At 38.0% G+C, this 21102-nt stretch overlaps 1 protein-coding gene and 1 pseudogene across 2 annotated transcripts in view; one reads left to right on the top strand and one right to left on the bottom strand.

Annotated features, from left to right (window-relative positions):
- Positions 1–20631, top strand: part of TPK1 (thiamin pyrophosphokinase 1) — a 411439-nt gene extending 390808 nt beyond the window's left edge. Inside the window, exon 10 of one of the 2 annotated variants that reach the window (XR_009209712.1) lies at positions 18871–18996. Coding sequence is in view for 1 of the 2 variants with exons in the window: in XM_032762053.2 (XP_032617944.1) it covers positions 18871–18989 (119 nt within the window). In the remaining variant the exon portion in view is untranslated. Of the gene's footprint in view, positions 1–18870 lie in introns of both variants that reach the window. The other variant, XM_032762053.2, reaches the window with a different exon arrangement.
- Positions 20632–20762: 131 nt separating this feature from the next.
- Positions 20763–20902, bottom strand: LOC116809933 (U6atac minor spliceosomal RNA; annotated as a pseudogene).
- Between the last annotated feature and the right edge of the window lie 200 nt (positions 20903–21102).

The raw sequence follows: 21102 nt of genomic DNA, 5'->3' as shown, positions 1-21102 counted from the left end.
GAGTAATGCAAAACATCGACCTAAACGCTTCATTAATTACTCCACAGAGCTGTCTAAAACCATAATAAACTTACCGGTTGTTCATTGTAGCTGTTTACAGGCTTAAGAAAGTTTAAGGAGAATGTAACCTTATAAATGTTTAACCATAAGGGATGATAAACGTTAGGATTAATGGTATGTCAGAGTGTGCATATTTTTAGGATTCGTTGTTGAGATTAGAGAAATTCCCCTGTTCCTATAAAATATTTGAGGGGCAGTTTACCTGATAAGAGAAACAAGGGTGTATTACCATTGATTGATTATATAGTGAACCCTTACCTTGTCTCTCTTCACATAATGAATTTCTTTTCTCCTTACAGCCTGATAAGAAAATTTAATGAGATGCTTCCACCAGTAATAAAACCACTGAGCCATATAGAAAGTGGTTTTTGCATCTAGTGAGGGAAATACCTTGATATCAGCTGGAAAGAGTCATTACTTCCACTTTAAAGTTGTGCTAAAGTGAAAGCTTCACAAACACTTAGTGTATCAGAAACACAGCAGCATTTCCCAAAGCTCCACCCATGGATGCATGGTATTCTAAGGCTCAGAGGTAATCTGAAGTTGCTCATGATCTCAAAGGGCAGGGAGACCTGTGAAAAGGGAACGAGTGGGAAACAAAGATCTAGCCATTGAGCCCAGTGTTCCTTTTTCCCCCAGTGCTTCTGAACACACCCATATAAGGTGGCCTAGAAGCAATATTAAATACATTCTGGAAAGCCTGGGGGTGGTGTGCTTCAATCAGCAATCACCAGTTAAGGAAATGCTGAGTTCTAGGAAAGGGGCCTCCTTTGAAGCCATTTAGAGACCCTTGACCAGGGAGCTTAGGGAGAAGAAATACCAAAGGAATTTGGGTTTGTTTGTCTTGGCTGTCTGGGTGAATTATCTGAGATGTAGACCCGGGGCCTGGATGAAGGTTTGCAGAGCAGACATCTTTATTCAGATACACATTTATTCATTCAATAAATATTTATATTAAGTCTGCTATGTAGTAATTATAATCTATAATTAGGATATTTTCTTTGAATATGCTAAATATACAGGAATAATAGAGAACAGAGCAAACCTGGTCTCTCCTGGGCTCACATGATTCTGAGTAATGAACAAACTGTAGCAATAATACTCAATATTAATACTTTTGTTTAATGTAATAACTAGGGTGCTACCTTTATGGAATTCTCTGTTTTTAATGGAGTTTCTCAAATTGGCATACTGTTTTCTGCTAACTGAGAACAGCCCTTGCATAAGTGTAACATAGCCTTCATTGTTTTTGGTTTTTTTAATCTCTAAACAAAATGTTTTATTTGGTAGAACAGAATTGCAGTTGCCCTCATTCTTTTTAATACAATTCTTTGCTAATAACACCAAGGCCCTAATTTTGTGCACACACACTGAACCCTTAATTCTGCCTAGGAGCCCTGCTGGTATTTGTTATAATGCCAAAGTCTTGAACTATGGAACTTGGCAAATCCGTTACCATAATGAATTAGTAGCAAAATGATTGGGGTAGCACATTTTAGCATTCTTATTGAATGCGTGCTTATTCCAATGTTTCTTACCTTTATTAAACCCATGAATCTTTTTTTTTCTTTTTTACTAAACATAAGATCACATGTAATGTCAGAATGTTCACAATAAATTTTGTTAAATTTACTTAAAAAGAAAGTAACACAATTATAATTTTAGGATTTTTTTCAAGCTATATATACAATTCCCTACTCTTAAGAATTACTCTTGCACATAATAAAGCATTTGAATGTATTTGTAGATTATAGAAACTTGGGTTTTTTCATCATTTTTACAAAGTGTTAAAACATTTCCAGGGAGTAGAAAGGGACAGAGATTTCAAGCATCCTAAAATGGCAATTAAAGCACCAAGTAGAAATTTTCTGTAGTCTTTGAAAATGAGACAGGATTTTAAAATGTAATTTTTTTCTTTCTCATGGTAATTCTTATCATCTCTTAAGCCTCAAATATCATAAATTAGCTATACTGGAGGAACCTAGGTCTGAAGTTAGGCTGTTACTTTTCTATTTTCTTATTATCCTCTTAACTATTTTCCAGGCTGAGTAAATTCTTTGTACACTGGATTTGTGGCTAAATCAAAACACAAAGTAGATCCTTCTGTCTTTGCATTTTAGAAACAAGTAACACGTGTCACATACCAGAGTGTATCTTTTGCAATTACTCACAAGCAACATGTTTCAAGATTGAACCACATACAGTCAATTGTACTGTTAAAAATTTAATGCTTTTGCCTGCAGAATGTGCCAGTATATTAATTTAGTGGTGCCTTAAAGTTCTGCATTTGAGAGTCATGAGCTTACATCACTAAGCCTGGTAGATATCTGTCTAATAAGGTTCAATATGGTTAATATATGAGACTCCTTTTTAAAAGAGTAAAGATAACTTTTTACTTTGATTTTATAGATTTTTTTCATGAGATATAAAATCATTTATATAAGCAGCATCATCTCATGCTAAAACATAGCACTATTCTTGCATTGCACATTAAAAGAGCCATACAAGACTACTGTTTAAAAAAGCAGCCTGAATTTGTAGCACAGTTTTTTGTTTGTTTTGTTTTGTTTGAGATGGAGTCTCGCTCTGTCACCCAGGCTAGAGTGTGTGGCACAGTTTTTCAAGAATCTGTTCCTCTTCGATTCAGATATTATAAATACTAGGGCAACATCGGAAGATAAAGACTTGCTTAAATGGCAAATTTAGTAAATAAAAGTTATTAGTATGCTGAAGTATATTTAAGTCTTGACTCAAGAAGAGATCAATCACTCTCCAGTGAAATGCCTGGGAGGATACGAGGAAGAAAGTACACCAGGCCCTATACCAGAGGCAGGGCTGTGTCCAGATGTGTGAAATCATGCCAAGAATCTGGAGGTTCCTCATCCCTGTTGCCATGTACACATATAAACATATCTCTTAGATGAGAAGGAAAGAAACAATCTGCTAAGATGATTTCTTCATCCCTCAACAGAGAAACGGAATATGGGATAGGTTGTGTATGCCTTTGGATTTCTTTGGAAGGAAAAGACCTCTATGGAAAAAGGGCCAAAATAGTGTCAGTCCTGTTAACGCTTAGAACAAAAAATACCTACAACACCTCAGCACCAATCCACAGGCCTGCAGCATGTCCTGTAGGAGATGCCTCTTTGACTCAGAGAAGAGGAGACACATGTCACTGTCACTCCATCAATGAGTGGAAAATGAGATACCCCAGCACTAACAGAATGAAGCCTCGGAGGCTCACAGTCAGTACTCATAAGTGAAGCTGCCCCAAGCCCAAGATCAGAAGCAGCTGTTACTCCAGACACATCAGATGGCCTCAAGTGCCCAAGTAGAAGCCAGTCTGTAGTCACCTGCAAGCAAAGTATAGAACAGTGAGACATCACAACTGTGTCCATCATCTCTGGAGGAAGAGATTCACCAACACTCAGCAGGCACAACGCTAAAAAGGCATATTGGTAATTATTCATCACATTTCTCCAGATGGCTTGGATGTTTTAGGATAATAAGGGGGAGGATATCTGCTTTGCCAGATTGCTTCTTGCAAAGAGAGTCATGGATTAAGAGAAAAAGGGTGAGAGGTCAAAATGGTAGCCATCAAGAGGGTTCCAGCCAATACTGATTGGACCACAATGAGTAGGTAAGACCCTGGTCATCAACAAGGTGCCACAAGGGTCTGAATCAGAGGCTCCCCCGAAACCCCCAACAACTAGATACCACCGATGGCATCAAAGGAACAGGGAGGAGCCAGGGATCTTTCAGGCCTTTCAGGCTAGATACTTGCAAGGAATATATGGGATTGTTTATTTCTTAATTAAGAATACAGAAAAGCTATCTCAAGCCATTTCTACACATACATACTAGTTGTGATATAACAGGCTTTTTAAAAAATTAGTTCAATTTTAGTAGACTTTTTACCAAAGTGATTAGAGTTGTAAATTTGTCTATACATACCAAGTAAATATGACTTCCTAACCTGCAGCTTTGATATAATATAATCTTAGTTTGTACAAACTGCACAACTCAGCTTTTGAGGAACGATTTTTTTAGTATAAAAACAAAATTGCCACTCTCCATCCCTGTCTCCCAATACTTCAAAATGAATGTTTTTTCTGCATAGAAAGTTTGTAATCATCTTATCTTTGGTGTAATTGATGTCTGATATATTGATATTCTTTTAGTTGCAAATACAGCCATTCATAACAAGTGAGTTTTTTTCTTTAACAATATAGGTCTATTTTCCTAAATCATAAATAAAGGCTCTGTAGTTAGCCTGTCTTCTAATAATCTTGCCATATCAGCAGTGAAAGTGGATTAACTGAAATTTCACCTTTAATTTTTATCTAATGTGTTTACTACAGATACAGCAAAATGTTTTTACTAAAAGCCAAATATTGAACCATGCCTTAGCAGCTAAGCCTGTGTGACCATTTCCTCATTCCTCCTTGTCTAGACTGTTAATACTACTTAATTAAATAATGGCTGACACAACAAAAGAAACACTCCTATAGATAGTGGTTTATAAATGGAATTGGTGCATTTTCTAAATAAGAAAATGCAGTACGGAGTGTTTGAGTTAAGTACATTGTGTCCTGTGGTCTGTAGCTTACAAAAAAATCAAGGATGAGAAACTTCTGAATCCATTTTGCCACTGGCTTGAAGCCTGTGACTTTAGTCAATCTACGTGACTCACTAAGCTTTAGGAAAAAATAGGTAACATAGCCACATGTTCAAGCAGTTCAAATATTCAGTATGTAGTTTTAATCATTTAACTTTGCTTAGCTAATCCAAAAATACTTCTGAGGAGCCAACCAATTTGTTAAAGCCCGTAATTTGACTTTGGGTTTTTAAAATTTATTATTTTTTTATATATATAGAGATGGGGTCTCACTATGTTGCCAGGCTGGTCTCAAACTCCTGGCCTCAAGTGATCCTTCCACCTCAGCCTCCAAAGTGCTGGGATTATGGATGGGAGGCACTGTGCCTGGCCCATAGTTTGATTTTGTTATAATAGAGAATACACTGAGCTACAAGTCAACAGACTTGAATTTTAGTGCTGGGCATCCTAGGTCAATAAGGTATCTTTAATTCGTTTCCCTGTCTTGAAATAAAGTGTTTGGATATTATATCAGTGGCTCTTTAAATACATTCTCTGAAGCACTGAAGACCTAGCCAGCTCCCAAAGGCCAACTTGGTTTGGTTATGAGGTAAAGTCAAGTGAAGAGAACTCTGAGCCTACCACTTTAAATTGGTTAAAGTAGGAGCAGCCTCACTTTTATCTGTATTAAACCACTGAACTAAATAATAGATAAGGTTTCTTGCAGATTAGACATTCTATAATAAAGGAAGTTAGACCAAGTCATATTTCTGCCCACAAGGAGCTTATAATCTAATTGGTAGAAAAAAATACTTGAACATTTAATGTGTAAGATAGTATTACACATGTCAGCACTCCACAATGATATAGTAAAATGCCAAGTAGAAGGTTATAAATTTGAGGCTGGGATAATATGCAACTTTGCATGCAGATAGTTAATGCAAAGAAGGTTCATCAAAAAAAGAGAAGTTCAGGCTGTCATCAGGAAAAAGTCCATGGCATGAGTATTGAAAAATTGATTATTATAACTAGAACGAGAAAGAGAATATATTAATTGTGAATTAAAGTAGCTTGTTTCTAAGAATGGCTAATATTTTCAGACTTGTTAGAATATTCATATAGGAAGATGACAGCTATTCCTAACATGAAATATTATTATTGTATATCAGCAAGGAGAAATTAAAAATGAAAATAGGTCGGCCGGGCGCGGTGGCTCACGCCTGTAATCCCAGCACTTTGGGAGGCCGAGGCGGGCAGATCACAAGGTCAGGAGATCGAGACCATCCTGGTTAACACAGTGAAACCCCGTCTCTACTAAAAATACAAAAAAACTTAGCCGGGCGAGATGGCGGGCGCCTGTAGTCCCAGCTACTCGGGAGGCTGAGGCAGGAGAATGGCTTGAACCCCGGGGGGCGGAGCCTGCCGTGAGCCGAGATCGTGCCACTGCACTCCAGCCTGGGCGACAGCGAGACTCTGTCTCAAAAAAAAAAAAAAAAAAAAAAAAAATGAAAATAGGTCATGATGAAATATATTAGGAGCAAGCATGTATATTTATAGGTTTATGGACAAAGTGTAAGACATTGCTTCATTACCTTTGCTATAACAAATCATATCTGTTAATATTAGACCATTTGAACTTAAATCAAATGATGTTTTTCCCAAAAGGCAGTGGTCAGACTCTCACTAAATGAAATTCTGTTATCAAAACAGCCATATGATTGAATGGATTCTGCTTGATGGTAAACACTCATCCCCTATTTCTGTGTTGTAAATATTTTTCCATAAGACAATGAAAAGCCACCATGACCATTGAGATTTCATTTTTGGGATTGTCACAGTTTCAGACTGAGGTATAAGAAAGACCATCTATTATTAAAGGAGCAAAGGTCAAGTCATGCTGGTGGCCCTCGTAGGGTAAAGCAGGGGTTCAGGGAGGGGCTGGTGCAGGAGGGTGGCAGGAGATCTGGAGGAGCTAGAGTGGCAGGTACTCACTGTGACAGGGAATCTCAAGTGGAGTGGGCGGTGGAGCCAAAGAGGAAAGCAGGGCACCACATAGGGACACAGGCAGCAGGGAAGATGCCTTTGTGAGAGGAGTGGGAATTTCACCAGCAAGAGGTGGCCTGAGTGGACCAGTTGGTCTGGCTGAATTGATGAAGATTGAGCCAGAATCTTAGAGGGATTTACATGGCAAATCTTTCAGAACTTCAAGGGCTTTCTGTAAATTCAAGGATTCAGTCATCTGGTTAATTTGACTAGATCTTCACAAGCACAAATAAATGGAAAATTGACTTCTGATAGGACCTAAATTTCACTCCAATATTTCCGGCTTTTGAACTTTACCAAAGGTAACCTCCCAGGTGCTCAGCGAAAGGAAAATTTAAGATAGTACATGAAGGAGAAGAGACTAGACAAGGTCATGCAGAAATTAAATCAAAAAGCTTTTATTTCACAAGCAGGGAATCGAAACCAGACCACCAGTATGAAAGGGCAAAGCCTTAGCTACTGAGCTACAGCACAGGGCAGTCTTCACTGTTCTTCCCAGAAGGCATCTAGAGTAGTTAATTGTGAGCTTACAAGGCTTTTAACTACTCAAGATAATTTTTAGAGCTAATTATGACATAAACCTTAAAATTCTTGTTCCCTGGAAGGCGGAGACCAAGAGGAAGTACTGCCATGTAGTAACAAGGTCAAGCTCCCAAGGACATAAAACAAGATGGAGATAAACAGTGGTTTTTACCATTCAGTCAACCATTTGCACAGAAAGAGGGAAGCCAGAAGTCTGACTGGTAAGAAATTCTTACCCTTTTGCCGGCATGCCAGGCTTCTGGGTTCTCTTTCCCTCAACGGCCCTCGTGACTGAGCTTGCCACACCATCGCGCTGGGGCAAAGCCACATCAGAAAGGAAAATTATCTTTTTCTGTTCTGGCCAGAGTCAAGTACGTGTGACAAAAACATAGACGTTAGCTACTCTGATTAGCACCCAGTATCAAACTGGCAAGGCTCAAATTTGCCCCTGGTTGGTCTCCATCATCGTTAATCCAACCTCCGACCGGGGGTTTCAGCCTGTGGTCTCTGGGCAAGATGGTTGCCCTGAGTAATAGAAAAGATAAGAAAGGGAAAGGAGAGAGAGAAAAGCATTGCCTGAGGCAGGGTGGGGAAGGCGAAATGATCAAGGAGGCCAAAGAAAGACCCACCCATTGCAGCGACACTGAAAAAAAAGTTCAGGCGGCTGCTTCTAGGTAGCGAAGGGATCTTTTCCAGTAGTCCCATCATCTCTCAAGTTTCCCCTTTTAGGGAGGAAAAAGCTCCCCATGTCCCACGATCCTGTACATGTCTAATCCTGTCACCCACAGTTGTCAGCAAAGAGTGCAAGGCAGATTATTCCAAAGAGAATAGCAGTTGACATGCTGTAGTGCCAAACCCATTCTTAGACAAAAGGGACTTTATTGAGAGCCCTCATTTTTAAAAGGTACTTCAAATGCATTGTTGTTCATTCGGAACATTCCACTGTAAGTTATCTTTAGTAAGATGATGCTGTTTCTGTAAGACTTTGCTGCCTCCCAGGCCTAAAGTATAAGCCAGAAAGAACTCGGTTTTCCAGAAACTAAGGATCCCATTTTTACCTAAAATATTGGCCTTATGCTCAGGTTCTCTTAATTAACTTAGCCAGTGATTTTTTTTCCTACTTAAGTGTAAGAAAAATGAAACAAAGGGGTATAACACAAAAATCTGATTTTTCAAAAGCCAAATTTTATAACTCTGCAATATTACTGCTTATTACCAGTTCCTTTCTGACCCAGTCAGATGTAAGAGGCCTCTAACTGGATCCAAGCCAGTTAATTCCCAGATCAAATCCATTCCTGGACCCAGTCCAGTTTCTGTCATGACTCCAAACCCAGTTTGGATAAGAAATTTGCTCAAAGAAACTCAGAGAGCTCAAAACACAAATCCATGGAGCTTGGAAATCCAAGAGAGAGCTTACCCATGATCCCCAGTGGCTGTGAGAGATGAGTGGAGCTACAAAATCCAAGAGGGAGCTTACCCATGGTCCCCAGCAGCTGTGAGAGATGAGTGGAGCTATGAAATCCAAGAGGGAGCTTACCCATGATCCCCAGCGGCTCTGAGAGATGAGTGGACACAAGTGGGTCCTGCAGTTACCTTGCATATTCACTCAGCACTGCTGGGGGACGCTAGAAGCTCCACTTTGGATCCCACTTCTGACACCATCTGATAAAAGAAAAACTTCAGCTGAATTAAATTTAAAAGAGTTCAATTGAGCAGTGAACGATATGCGAATCCGGCAGCCTCCAGAATCACAGCAGATTCACAGAGTCCCTCTTGACTGGTAAATTCTAAAAGGGCCTGGATTATGTCTCTTTAGCTTCTTTGTATAGATACCACCTGCAGGTTTGAGATTGATGTTAAGTAATCATACCATGCTACCGCACATGTTCCTCCCTTTCTTCACTTTTCTATGACATTTCTGTTTGTTTGATGTACTTGTAATAATCTCTGTTGACATTTGAAGGACAGAAGCAAATGCCACTTTAAAGCTTCCTCAGTGCAGATGAAATGATGATAATAATACAACACATTTTCAACACTTTTCTGGAGAAGTCAAAGCTCTTCATAGACATTAACTCATTCATCTTCACAATAGCAGTATTAGAGATAACTGGAGACAAGTATTATTGGCATTTTACAAATGGATGCTAAGGTCACCTGAGGGACTTTTAACAAAAGTCATAAAATATTACAGTGAAAAGTTCAACTCTCTGTTTTCAGGGATGGCACTGAGGCCCAGCAGTACAAAATGACTTGCCTTGCGCTACAGCCAGGCAGCAACAGATTAGGATGGCTACGACTCAGTCATCTTTGGCATCTGCAGGTCATAATTCTCACCCCTGTGGGATGGTTTTGGGGCAGACCAGTGTCCACAGGAGGCAACACCAAGACACAGGATTTGAAGGCAACAGAGCAAAGTAAATCAGTTCAGAACAGCCTGTGGACAGCCTTTCTCTTCTTTGAACAAACGTTTAAATCTGATACTGACTTTCCACACTGAAAATTTTCACAGAGTTCTACACAGTTCATTCACTTTACCACTAATAATTAATGCAAAAAGGTCACATTTTGTGGATTTGGACTGTGGTTCTTATTTTATAAGCCCGGTAAGCTTTTCTTTTTTCTTAAAGCAGCTCTGATTGGCTCTTTAACTGGAACATGGGGCCTTTTATGAGTAGAACATGCTGATGACATAATACATTAGGGAATTCTCTTTAACAAATAAAAATAACAATTTTGTTTATTTTAGAAAGGGCTAAACGTTTGAAAGTCATGATCTTTGTAAACATTTTCTGACTGGCATAATTAGTTTTGATTCCTCCAAGCAGCAGCATTTTCCTGGCCTAATTGTTTTTCGATCAACAGGCTGAGTCATAACACAGAAAATGTGGAGAAGGAAGAATAATTGAACATCAGAAGCCTTCTAATGCCTTCCAGCCCTCATCCAAGGGCAAGGGAAATGTGACTTCCCAGAGAGATGAAGATAAATGCAGCCAGTTTCAAATAGAATTACAATAGCCCTTCCTTGGACATTTGAGTTCAAGGAAGGATTAGTTGTCAGGAGAGGGAAGTGATGAGTGTTCACCTTGGGAAGAGTCTTAGCAGATCAGGGTTTTGAGAGATAAGGCCCAAAAAGAAAGCACAGCTGATGGCTTGTTATCAGAGACACGCATAACAATAAGTCTACTCTTACCATTTTCACAAGCACTAAGAAGTTCTGGTAGACACTGCACGTTAATTTCCAGGGCCTCCTGCATCAATGAGTGGAAGTAAAGGCTGTCCTTGGTGAGCTTCAATGAGTTGACAAAGGAAGGGTCCTCACCACACACAGTCTGTGTGCTCGGCATCTCTCTCTATACTTTTCCAAGAAGCTGCAATGCAGATATATCATAGACTAGATAATTTCTTCCTGAATTTGGCACTTTTTTTTCAACTTGGATTTATTTTGATGCACTTTAAATCAATGAACATTTCTTAATGCTTTGCAATGGCATTACTTCAGCTTTCAGGGAAACCAAAGGTGAACCAAGAGAGAAACGCTTCCCTTTTTAAGTTGCTAGCCTTTCTTCCCAAATTCTTTCCCCAGATTGTAATGTGGGATTTTAATATCGAATAACTTCAAACCTACAGAAAAACTGAAGGGACAGTACAGCAAAATCTGTATACCTTTCACTGAGATTCACTAAGTGCTAACATTTTTTTCTACATTTGCATTTATTTCTTTGTATGTGTACTAGGCCATTCTTGCATTGCTAAGAGACTGGATAATTTACAAAGAAAAGAGGTTGAATTGGGCTTACGGTTCTGTAGGCGGTATAGGAAGCATCATGTCAGCATCTGCTTCTGGGAAGGCCTCAGGAAGCTTCTACCCATGGCAGAAGGCAAGGCAGAAGCAGGCATTCCCCACAGCGAAATCAGGAGCAAGAGAAAGATTGTGGGGAAGGTGCCATGCACTTTTAAATGACCAGATCTTGAGAGAACTCACTATCTCAAAGACAGCACCAAGCCACAAGGGATCCATCCTCATAACCCAAACACTTCCCACCAGGCCCCTCCTCCAGCATCAGAGATTATGCTGATTCATGCAATTCAACATGAGATTTGGGCAGGGACAAATCTCCAAACAATATAATATGTGAGTATGAGTGTATGTGCATTGCATTCTGAACTATTTGAAAATAAGTTGAAGACAGGACAATAATAAACACTGAAATTCCTCAGCTTGTATCTCCTAGGAACAAGGTCATTCTCCTGCATAACTACAGTGCTATTATCTACTCCCAAAAGGTAACATTGATGGAATAATAGTGTACAGTCCATATTCTTACTCCCCAAGTGTCCCAGTAGTGCTCTTTATAACTTTCTAAAATCTGGAGTCCACTAAAAAACATGCATTGTATTTAGTTGTCATATCTGTTTAGTCTGTTTTAATCTAGAAAAGTCCCTTCACTTTTTTGGTCTTTCATGACACTGACAGCTTTTAAGAGTTCAGGCCCACTAACCTGTCATCTGCCCCCATTCTGCATTTGTCTACGGTTTCCCCATGATTCAATTCAGGTCAGGCATTTTTGGCCAAAACTGTTCATGGGTGATATTGTATTCATTCCTAGCATCATAGCAGGAGGCACATGATATCAGTATGGCCTTTTATTGGTGATGCTAAGGTTGATCATTTAGCTAAGATCGGACTCATGAGATCTCTCTGCTACCTTTTTTTCTTTTGAAATTAAAAGCAATACGTGGAGTACTGCTTTGGAAATGGGTGCTATCCTTCTTCTCCACATTTTATCCAGTAGTTTTAGCATTCATCCATTGATGGTTCTTGCCTAAACTAGTTATTACACTGGTGGCTGCAAATGGTGCCTTTCTAATTCTCTAATTCTGCCATTCCTTCCTTTAGTAGTTGGCATTCTTCTGTAAAGAATAGGTTTTCTTCTCTCCACCTGCTTTTGGCAATTCATTATTCAATATATTATAATGCCTCTCTCTCTCTCAGGATTCTTTTCTAATGCCCCAAATTAGTTCCAGTCGTTGTGTCCTTTTCACAGGTCTACATCTGTTTTTGAGCACCCTCTTGCTTTCTGGAGCAAGATGTTTCAAGCTCACTCTGTACTTTGCCTGCTTGAGACAAGGCATCTAAATAGTCAGCTTTAAATAAAAAGTGTGTTCCAGGGAAGCAATCAAATCCTTTATAAATAGAAAAGAGAATTTTTAATTTGGCCTGTAGCAGTTGGAGAATCAAAGGGCGGTACAGGGTAGCAAGTGACATTGAGTTTAGACTTGAAGGATAAAATATGCAGAGAAAAGCCCATTTGTTCTTGGAGGGAACACGTCAAAAATTTTCGTAGAAGCAGGAAATTCCTGATCTATTCAAGGAATAGCAAGTAGCAGAGAGTGGCTGGCAAGCAGGGAGGAAGTAGCCAGATGACAAAGGGCCTTAAGTGCCATGCCAGGATGTTTGGGCCGGGAAGAGGGAATGTGTTTGCTTTGTTTTGAACATTTCATTATAGGCAATTAGGGTCCGCCAGTTATTCTTTCACAAGGGTTAGAGGAGTGGGAAGAGAAGGTAATAATTGGGCGAAAGGAGTACAATTAGAAGATTATTTGCAATTATTAGAAGAAAAATTAGAAGATTATTTGCAAGTACAATTAGAAGATTATAAGTATCTTTTTTGTATAATGACTTCTTTTCCTCTGAGTAGATACCCATTAGTGGAATTGGAGATCATTATTCTAAGTGAAATAACTCAGAAATGGAAAACCAAACATCATATGTTCTCACTTATAAGTGGGAGCCACGCTATGAGAATACAAAGGCATAGGAATGATACAGTGGACTTTGGGGACTTGAGGGTCTTGGGGGAAAGGGTGGGAGGTGAGTGAGGGATAAAAGACTACAAACTGGGTACAGTGTACACTGCTTGGGTGATGGGTGCACCAAAATCTCACAGATCACCACTAAAGAGCTTATTCATGCAACCAAACACCACCTGTTCCCCAAAAGCCTATGGAAATAAATGAACAAATAAAATAAAATAAAAATAAATAACTCCTTCCCCCCTTCAAAAAAAGGAAGATTATTTGACACATGTCCAAGCAGGCATCTATTTATTCTATGCCTTATAGAATGTAGTATATATTCTCTTGGTAATTTTACATCAGGTTTGCTTGGATTTTGGATTTTTGGTTGTCCTTTCTACAGTTCCTGCTAGATAGTCTCAGCCTTCAAGTTGAAGGGCAGAGGACCGAGTCTGTCTTGCTGCTGAGCACGTGTTAAGTATTTAAGTGTTTGTTGATCCACTCACATGGTAAGTTTAAATCACTCAAAATGATTTTATATGCTCACTTTGAATTTAATGTTCTCTTTATAACCTTGGACTCTGTGACTGCATATCTACATATGAAATGAAACTTAGTATCTGTATAATCAAACCAAAAAATAATGTTCCTCTGAAAAAAGCAGATAATTGAATCATAAATATAGTTCCTGCTTCAACAACCTAGAACTGCACTGTTCAATCTATATAGTAACCACTAGCTATGTATGGCCATTGAATACTTAAAATGAGCCTTGTCCAAGTTGAGACATGCTGTAAATGGATTTCAGAGACTTAGTATGAAAAAGGAATGTAAAAGACCTCAAATTTTATATACTGATGATGTTAAAACGATTTTGGATATATTGGGCTAAATGAAAAAGGTATTAACATTTTTCCTATTTTTACTTTTTTAACGTGGCTATTAGAAAATTTAGATTTGTGGATCACTTATTTTTATTTGGCAGTGCTGAGATAAATAAATATATTTATAGATGGTCTCAAATTTGTATTTCCTAAGATTCTAATAGAAATATAAGTACACAAAAGGCATGTACTCCACAGCTTTACATTAGGACTACTTTGAGTTTTTGGCTTCAAGAAAGTGAAAACACAACATATTGATTTTATTTTTGAAAATTTTCAAGAGCAACCATAAGTATAAATGCCATTTTATAAGAAACAAATTCACTAATAACCCTTCCCAGAATTCATATTTTAGTTTAAATTGGCAATTTTTAAAATATAATCTTTTGTCTCATGTGTGTACATAAAAGACCTTTTTAAAAAATATATTTGTCAAAAATTAAAATTGTAAAGACCTATAATAGTGAACTGATGTTACAGACAGTATAGTTTGCTTTTCCTGGTAATGAAATCTGAGTCATATTTTCTTAATCTGTTGCCATTTCTCCACATAGGCTCAGAATCCTCAGAGAGTAAATGGTGAGTGTAGACAGTGGTCCCATTATGTCTTAAATAGTTAGCGATGTCTAATATGTCTAATTAACGCTCATAACTTAACCTAATGTTCCACAATGGTAGGAAGCCTTAAGATTCATCATAATGGGTTCATTAAGCATTTGTCTATATGAGATGTAAAGTATTCATTAAGTCTTAGAGTGATTTTTAGGCTGTCACTAACGCATCTCCTTAAGTCTCCTTCAGGCTGCCAAAAGACAGCTCTGTACTTCAGGAGAACAGATCAGCAACAGTTCTCTTCTTTAGAGCTCTTCAAAGAATCGCCTTAACCTCCCTTACTAACTTGTTAGTGTCTGACCACTTTTATTATCATCATAGCCTGTGACTTTAGCCTCTCTGAGCTTCATTTTCCCCATCTCTAAATGGAAGATAAAACCCAGCTATGCCTTTAGTGCCTGGTGTACTGTAAGGACTCAGATCACGTCTTGAATGAATGAGGATTATGCCCATCTCAAATAACACCTCCCAGGCAAAGCTAGTTCACTCCATTTTGCCCTCAGGATTTATTGATTTTAGAAATGTTTCCATTGCCTTTTTAAATAATTTATTTATTTTTACAAAAGAACCAGCGTCGATCTACAGATTCTTGGGAAGCCAGGTCAGCGGGCAGGCCTGTAGGGATGCCAGAATCCCCCCACTGTCAAAGGCTTCACCTCCCTCTTGAATACACAACCCATCTTGGCTGCCAGGAAGGCACCTCTGCCCTCCTTGGCCCACCTCATGCTTCTCTTCTGTCTGCTGGGTTTGATTGTATATCTTTCCCTTTTACTAAAATGTGAGTCCTCATTTTAGTGAGGGCAGAGATACTCATCCTTAAACCCTAGTGCCTGGCACAGAATGAGGCTTTAATATCTATTAAATAAATGCATACATACATGCAGGCCAAGGAATCACCTGAAATGATGTTAAGTATTTCACAAAAGCTAGCCTGGAAAAGTTACGAGTGTACCTCATTCTACTTCTCAGCTGGCTATAAACTAATCAGGCCTGAATTCAGGCCTTTGCTAGTTGTTCAGCTCACAACATCTCTCTTTTTGTTAATTTTAAAAGACCAACCTGATCTGTTTTATCAGCAGGATAACAGGAGAAAGCAAAGAAGATGGAAATTACTTGAATATGTATCATATGTAAGACTGGCCACATAATCCATACAACTTCCCTGTGAAGTAGATACTTTCTACATACTTACTGTTGATGACACAAGGCCAAAGGGTTTAAATAACTGAGTTTGTAAAGCTGGTGAATGGTAGAGCCAGGGTTTGAACCTAGGTCTAACTTATTAACTTCATCATGATGGAGTCATGCTCTTTGATAGAGAGATGCCTTTTCTATAAAAGCACCTGATGAGAAAAGTCATGCAGGTGCACAGAGAATGAATGCCTCCCACTGTTGCTTTTCAGTGCCAAAAGCATCCGAGGCCTTGCAGAGTACTCCTTCACGCTTCCAGCTCCAACCAAGGAGCCACAGTTCACTAATGTAGCTTGTGGAGGAAAGATGGGCAAGAAACCAGGGACAAATGGCGCCACTAACTGAAAAGAGTTGAATAATTGGTTTCCACCGATTTGCCAGCTCTTGCTTTGTAGTCCCCTGTCTTTCCAGCTTTAGAGAAAAGCTGGGAGGACATCACTGAAAACAATAGAACCCGGAGTGCTAATTCTCATCCCTACCTTTGGGAAATAAAACAGCCTGAGATAATGGATAAAAATTGTAAAATCTATGTTAATGTGTTTATCACACAAAATATCATTGCTTATAAGCTTGCACATAGATCTGTAACTTTTATTTTTGCCTTTTGTTGAAAACAGGACTTGATCTGATAACTGGTTGTCTTTGAGCAACTATGGTTGGCTGTAGTCTACTCTGCAAACAATGAGGGGGGGGAATCCAAGTCAGATTTTCTATAGTTCAGCCAGCTAAAGTGTTGGACAAATCCTCTAGGGTAGAAACGAAGAGGTAATTTGTTTTTCTACTATCTGTACACAGCTGTCTCTTTACTAGTTTCATGTACTTATGTCATGATTGGCCTTCAGATATTTGGGGAAGAAGAAGTTCATCATAATTCCAAATATTTTCCTTAAAATTTTTTTATTTTTCTAAGGTTTTGTCTAAAAATATGATTCTGTGACTTGAAGAAAATATATTCCAAAATAATTGTAATGACATAGTAAATTAAAATTCATGACTTTGTCTCTCAACTTATTCATCTTAGTTTTCTATCATTTTTATTGTACTTTCCATAAAGTTAGAGATAATCAAAACCAATTGTTGTCTTTAATTAATTGTAACTGTATAACTGGTCTTGTTGGAACTTTAAATATTATAAAATAAAATAAAAACATAATTTACAAGTATGGCTAACAGTGGCCTTGCTTAACTCAAAGAAATGTTTCCTTCAAAAAAAAAATTGCATCTTCTTATGCCCAAATACAACCACTTTGATTATTTTCCCATTTGAAAATTATTTAGGCTACAACAGTGTCTTAGCAAACCTAATATGTATAATCCGGGTAGCTACTTCTGAAATTCTGAAATCCATAGTATGGCTTCAAAAATCAGAAAGGAATTTATATGCAACTATAAACTTGAAGCACAATTTTGTACTCCTGTTCTTTGGGCCTAAGTAAAAACTAGGATTTTAATCCAGTTTCTCGAATCATATAATGTATGTGTCAAATTCAAGTGGGTTGTGCATGCATGGGTCTTCACAAGGGAGTTTCCACTTTAAAGTTGGCAGGCCTGCTGAAGCACTCTAAATTGCCTTCGCAATGAAGTGGTGTGAAGTGCTCCCTGACTCCCTCCCTCTTGGCTGTTGGGAAAACCTTGAAACCATAGGCCTGGGATAGGTCTCAGTAAGCTACTTGGTAAGCACCCAGGTTCCAGGCAAGACCATCATTCAGGAGAGGTAGAGATTTCAATTGACTTTGCTGTGAATCCTTCAAAGATGACCAGCCTGATCTACCAACTATGTAACAGTGTCTAGATCAATACATATTTTTGTGTATATCACCAGTGTTCAGAAACATCATCTCACAGAAGTCCCAAGTCCCAAATGACTCAAGAGTTAAGAGCTTCCTATATTGAAGTTCATATCAGGGCAATATTCACATGAGATTCACTCTGTATTACTGTGTAATTTTACTTTTGTGTTTGCACTAGTAAAAACATTAAGAACTATGAAAGATAATTTGAGTTTTAATAAATAAGCTGTGTGAACTGGTAAAACTGACGATAGATTATCTTGCAGTACTGTTCCTGAATTTTTAAATTGCCTTTTCAAGATTTCCTCAGGAAGATACGAGGCTCCCTCTAGTGGGAAGTGAGCATTGTAATTGATTGATTTCCCCCAAAGCAGTGTGTATAACTTCATAGGTTTTGTTTGAAGGAAAAGGGGCCTCTTCTGACTCTGATAGTTTGGGCTCCATAACATTTGTTCATTTTTCTCTCTGAATTTTGGTAAAGAAAATAATATTTGTTACCAAGGGATGCTTATAGGACAGTTGTGAGTTTAGAGTCATGTTGATGAAGTATTGCTCCTGTATCAGCAAAGAGAGGTGAAGTTACCAATCTGTGCCTAGGCATTAACTTGTTAGAAAATAAAAACTATATTTATAGCTATATATTTATGAAATGTATAAATATATAAATTCTAATCTTAATTCATAAGCCTTTTACTTTGATAAGTAGTTTAAAGGATTATCTTATCATCTCTTGCCCTCACTTTATGGCTGAGCTTAACTGACTTGCTCAAGATTACACATTTGAAAGTCGGCTTTGACCTTTGAGTTTCTATTAATTTTACAGAATGTAAGCTGTATTCACTTTGGCTTTTCTTTATGAGAAAACAATGACCAAAATCACATGCATTTTTTAGGTAATTTTCTATCTGTCTCATATCATTTCTACTTGAAGCTAAAACTACACTTTATAGAGTATAATAACATATTAGATTTTAACTCTGAATTATCAAGAGAAACTAAAATTGTACCCAGGGAAGGAAGTAAGTAGCACATTAAAAATACAGGTTTTGGTTTTATAATTAGTAAAGAAAAAGAAAAGATTCTAATAAAATTTAATATTGAGAATGATATATAACCCAAAATGGTCAATAACCAATTCCAGGAAGAATGTTTACAGCAAGTTATAGAAATGTTTACAGCAAGTTATAGAAATGTTTACAGCAAGTTATAGAAACCCATTTTAAAGCCATATATCATATATTTCACCTATCCCACATTTATATATTTTTTATGAAAGTGTGTGCTTACTTGCTTTTTGGTAAGTGACAAAGTTAATCTACAACGGAGGAAGAAAAGAAATCGTTACTAATTTTTTTCCCTTATTTTCTTACAGCAAATGATGTGCTTGCTTTTGGAACATTGGTCAGTACTTCCAATACCTACGACGGGTCTGGTGTTGTGACTGTGGAAACTGACCACCCACTCCTCTGGACCATGGCCATCAAAAACTAACCTGTCGACTGGCATCCATAAGTGTGCCTCTGCCTTATCTCATTTCTCAATGGTTCATTGCTCAACAAGAACAATTCACCTGGGTTTGCAAGAATCTAAACCTCTCTAGGGGAAGCCCACTGGGTTTAAAGATGTTAGTGTTTAGATAATACAGGTAACATTATAAATGACAGATCTCAATTTTATAGTAGTGGGAAAGATACATGCTAAGAAAGCAAATAAGCTCCATTATATTTGGTTGGAACCTAATGGGAATCATTCCACTATACAATTCAGTACTGATTATTCTTCTTATGTTATTAATCATTCCATTTATCCTAGAAAATTGTTTTTAATTTGAAGCAGAGAAAACTGTTGAGGTTCCTCTTGGAGTCTAGAACATCCTTAAATGTCTAACAACAAGGGCTACCTCTGAGTACCTTTTAGTATTAGTTTTCTGTATATGATATATCTTATACTGAAAAAAAAAATTCCTTTCATATTGGGGTGTTAGAAGTGCACCAGGTCGCTCTGACCTTATTACTGTCTTTGGTATTGTCTTTTTTAAATAAATCAAGAATCATTGACCTAATTGTTAAATTTAAAAATAGGTAGTTATATAAGCAATAGGTGAAAAGAGAAATGATGTGAAAGATAAATGATGATTCATGGAGCCCTACTCACACATTAACCCCCAAATTCAAAAGTAAGAATGCAAAAGTCTAGAGGGGGTGACAGTCCTCATCATCATCACAACCTAAATGGAAAAAGCTGTGCAGAGGAAACTTAAGCATAAAAATTGAATTCGTTTCTGACATACCTTAGACTGAAAAACTGTTGGTTCATCCAGAAGTATATTCATATTACCAGAAAATGAGTTTGTCTGTGGGGATACATGAACTTCATATACTAAGGAGCCTAACTCCAAAGCCTGTGTTCTCATCCTAGTCTGATATTCACCTAAGTTTCCGGACCCTTTTCCTTAGCTGTAAAATGGAAGCGGTTGGACTGATGGTGTCTGAGGTTCTTTCCCACACTGAAATTCTAAATATTGACACTTAGCAGTCATAGGGCTGATAATACACACAGTTACTGACTTAGCCTAAACAACCTGGTGCATCGAAATGTATTCACCTTTCTTTTGTAAAGAGACCATCTTCTATCTTCTTTCCACCTTTCTCTATCTGTTTTATGAAACCAACTGTTGACATACAAACCATGATTGAAGGAGATCCTGTCCAACATGTTTTATGTACACAAATCCCTATGTTGCTATAAGAAAAGTGACAGTAACTGTTTTTTCTTCTTGGTGCTATGACAATGTGAGACTCAGGTTGTCTGTAGAGAATGAAGGGAGCAGTGGCCCACGTGACTGTGGCATTTAAGGAGCAGTGGCCCACATGACTGTGGCATTTAAGGAGCAGTGGCCCACGTGACTGTGGCATTTTCGGCACTTTTCATTACTTTCTGCTTGACCGGAAGTTGAGGCTTAGCTATGTTTCCATCTTCAGTTTCTGAAGACTAGTTATATAGTCCTTACTAGAAATATATTCATAATATATAAAAGAAATATATCTATGATTTTAAAATTTTGCTACCAAAGAATGCATGTTCTGTTTGCCCTGAAAATGTTACCAGTGTTAATAAATGGATACTTATCAAAAAAGAATATAGTTTCCTGAAGCTTAGTAAATATTGGGGGACAGGGGATAAAAAAAAAAGCATTGGGGCTTATCTCACACCACCACCTGAGTATCAGGCTGTAGCCATTGGGGGCCCACAGAAGGGGTTCTCTTAAAACATAGGCCACCATTCCCAGTTCCTGCCAGGCTACTGAGGAATTAGGTGCTAGTTTTAACCATATGTGTGTTGTCAGGCCCGAGGGCCTCTTCCATTCTTGTCAAGGGGAGTGCTAATCTTCTTTCATACAGCACTAGGTACTGGTTTTATTACAGTCAGCTCTCCATATCAGTGGGTTCCACATCCATACATTCAGTCAATCAATCATGGATTGAAAATATTTGTAAAGAATGGTTGCATCTGTACTGAACACATACAGACATTTTTCTTGTCATTATTTCCTAAACAATACAGTATAACAACTGTTTATTTAGCATTTATATTGTATTGGGGA

The sequence above is a fragment of the Hylobates moloch genome, unplaced genomic scaffold (assembly GCF_009828535.3).
Source record: "Hylobates moloch isolate HMO894 unplaced genomic scaffold, HMol_V3 SCAFFOLD_1, whole genome shotgun sequence".
Classification (NCBI taxonomy): domain Eukaryota; kingdom Metazoa; phylum Chordata; class Mammalia; order Primates; family Hylobatidae; genus Hylobates; species Hylobates moloch.
Note: the sequence above shows the minus strand (reverse complement) of the source record. Positions and strands in the feature narration are given on the sequence as shown.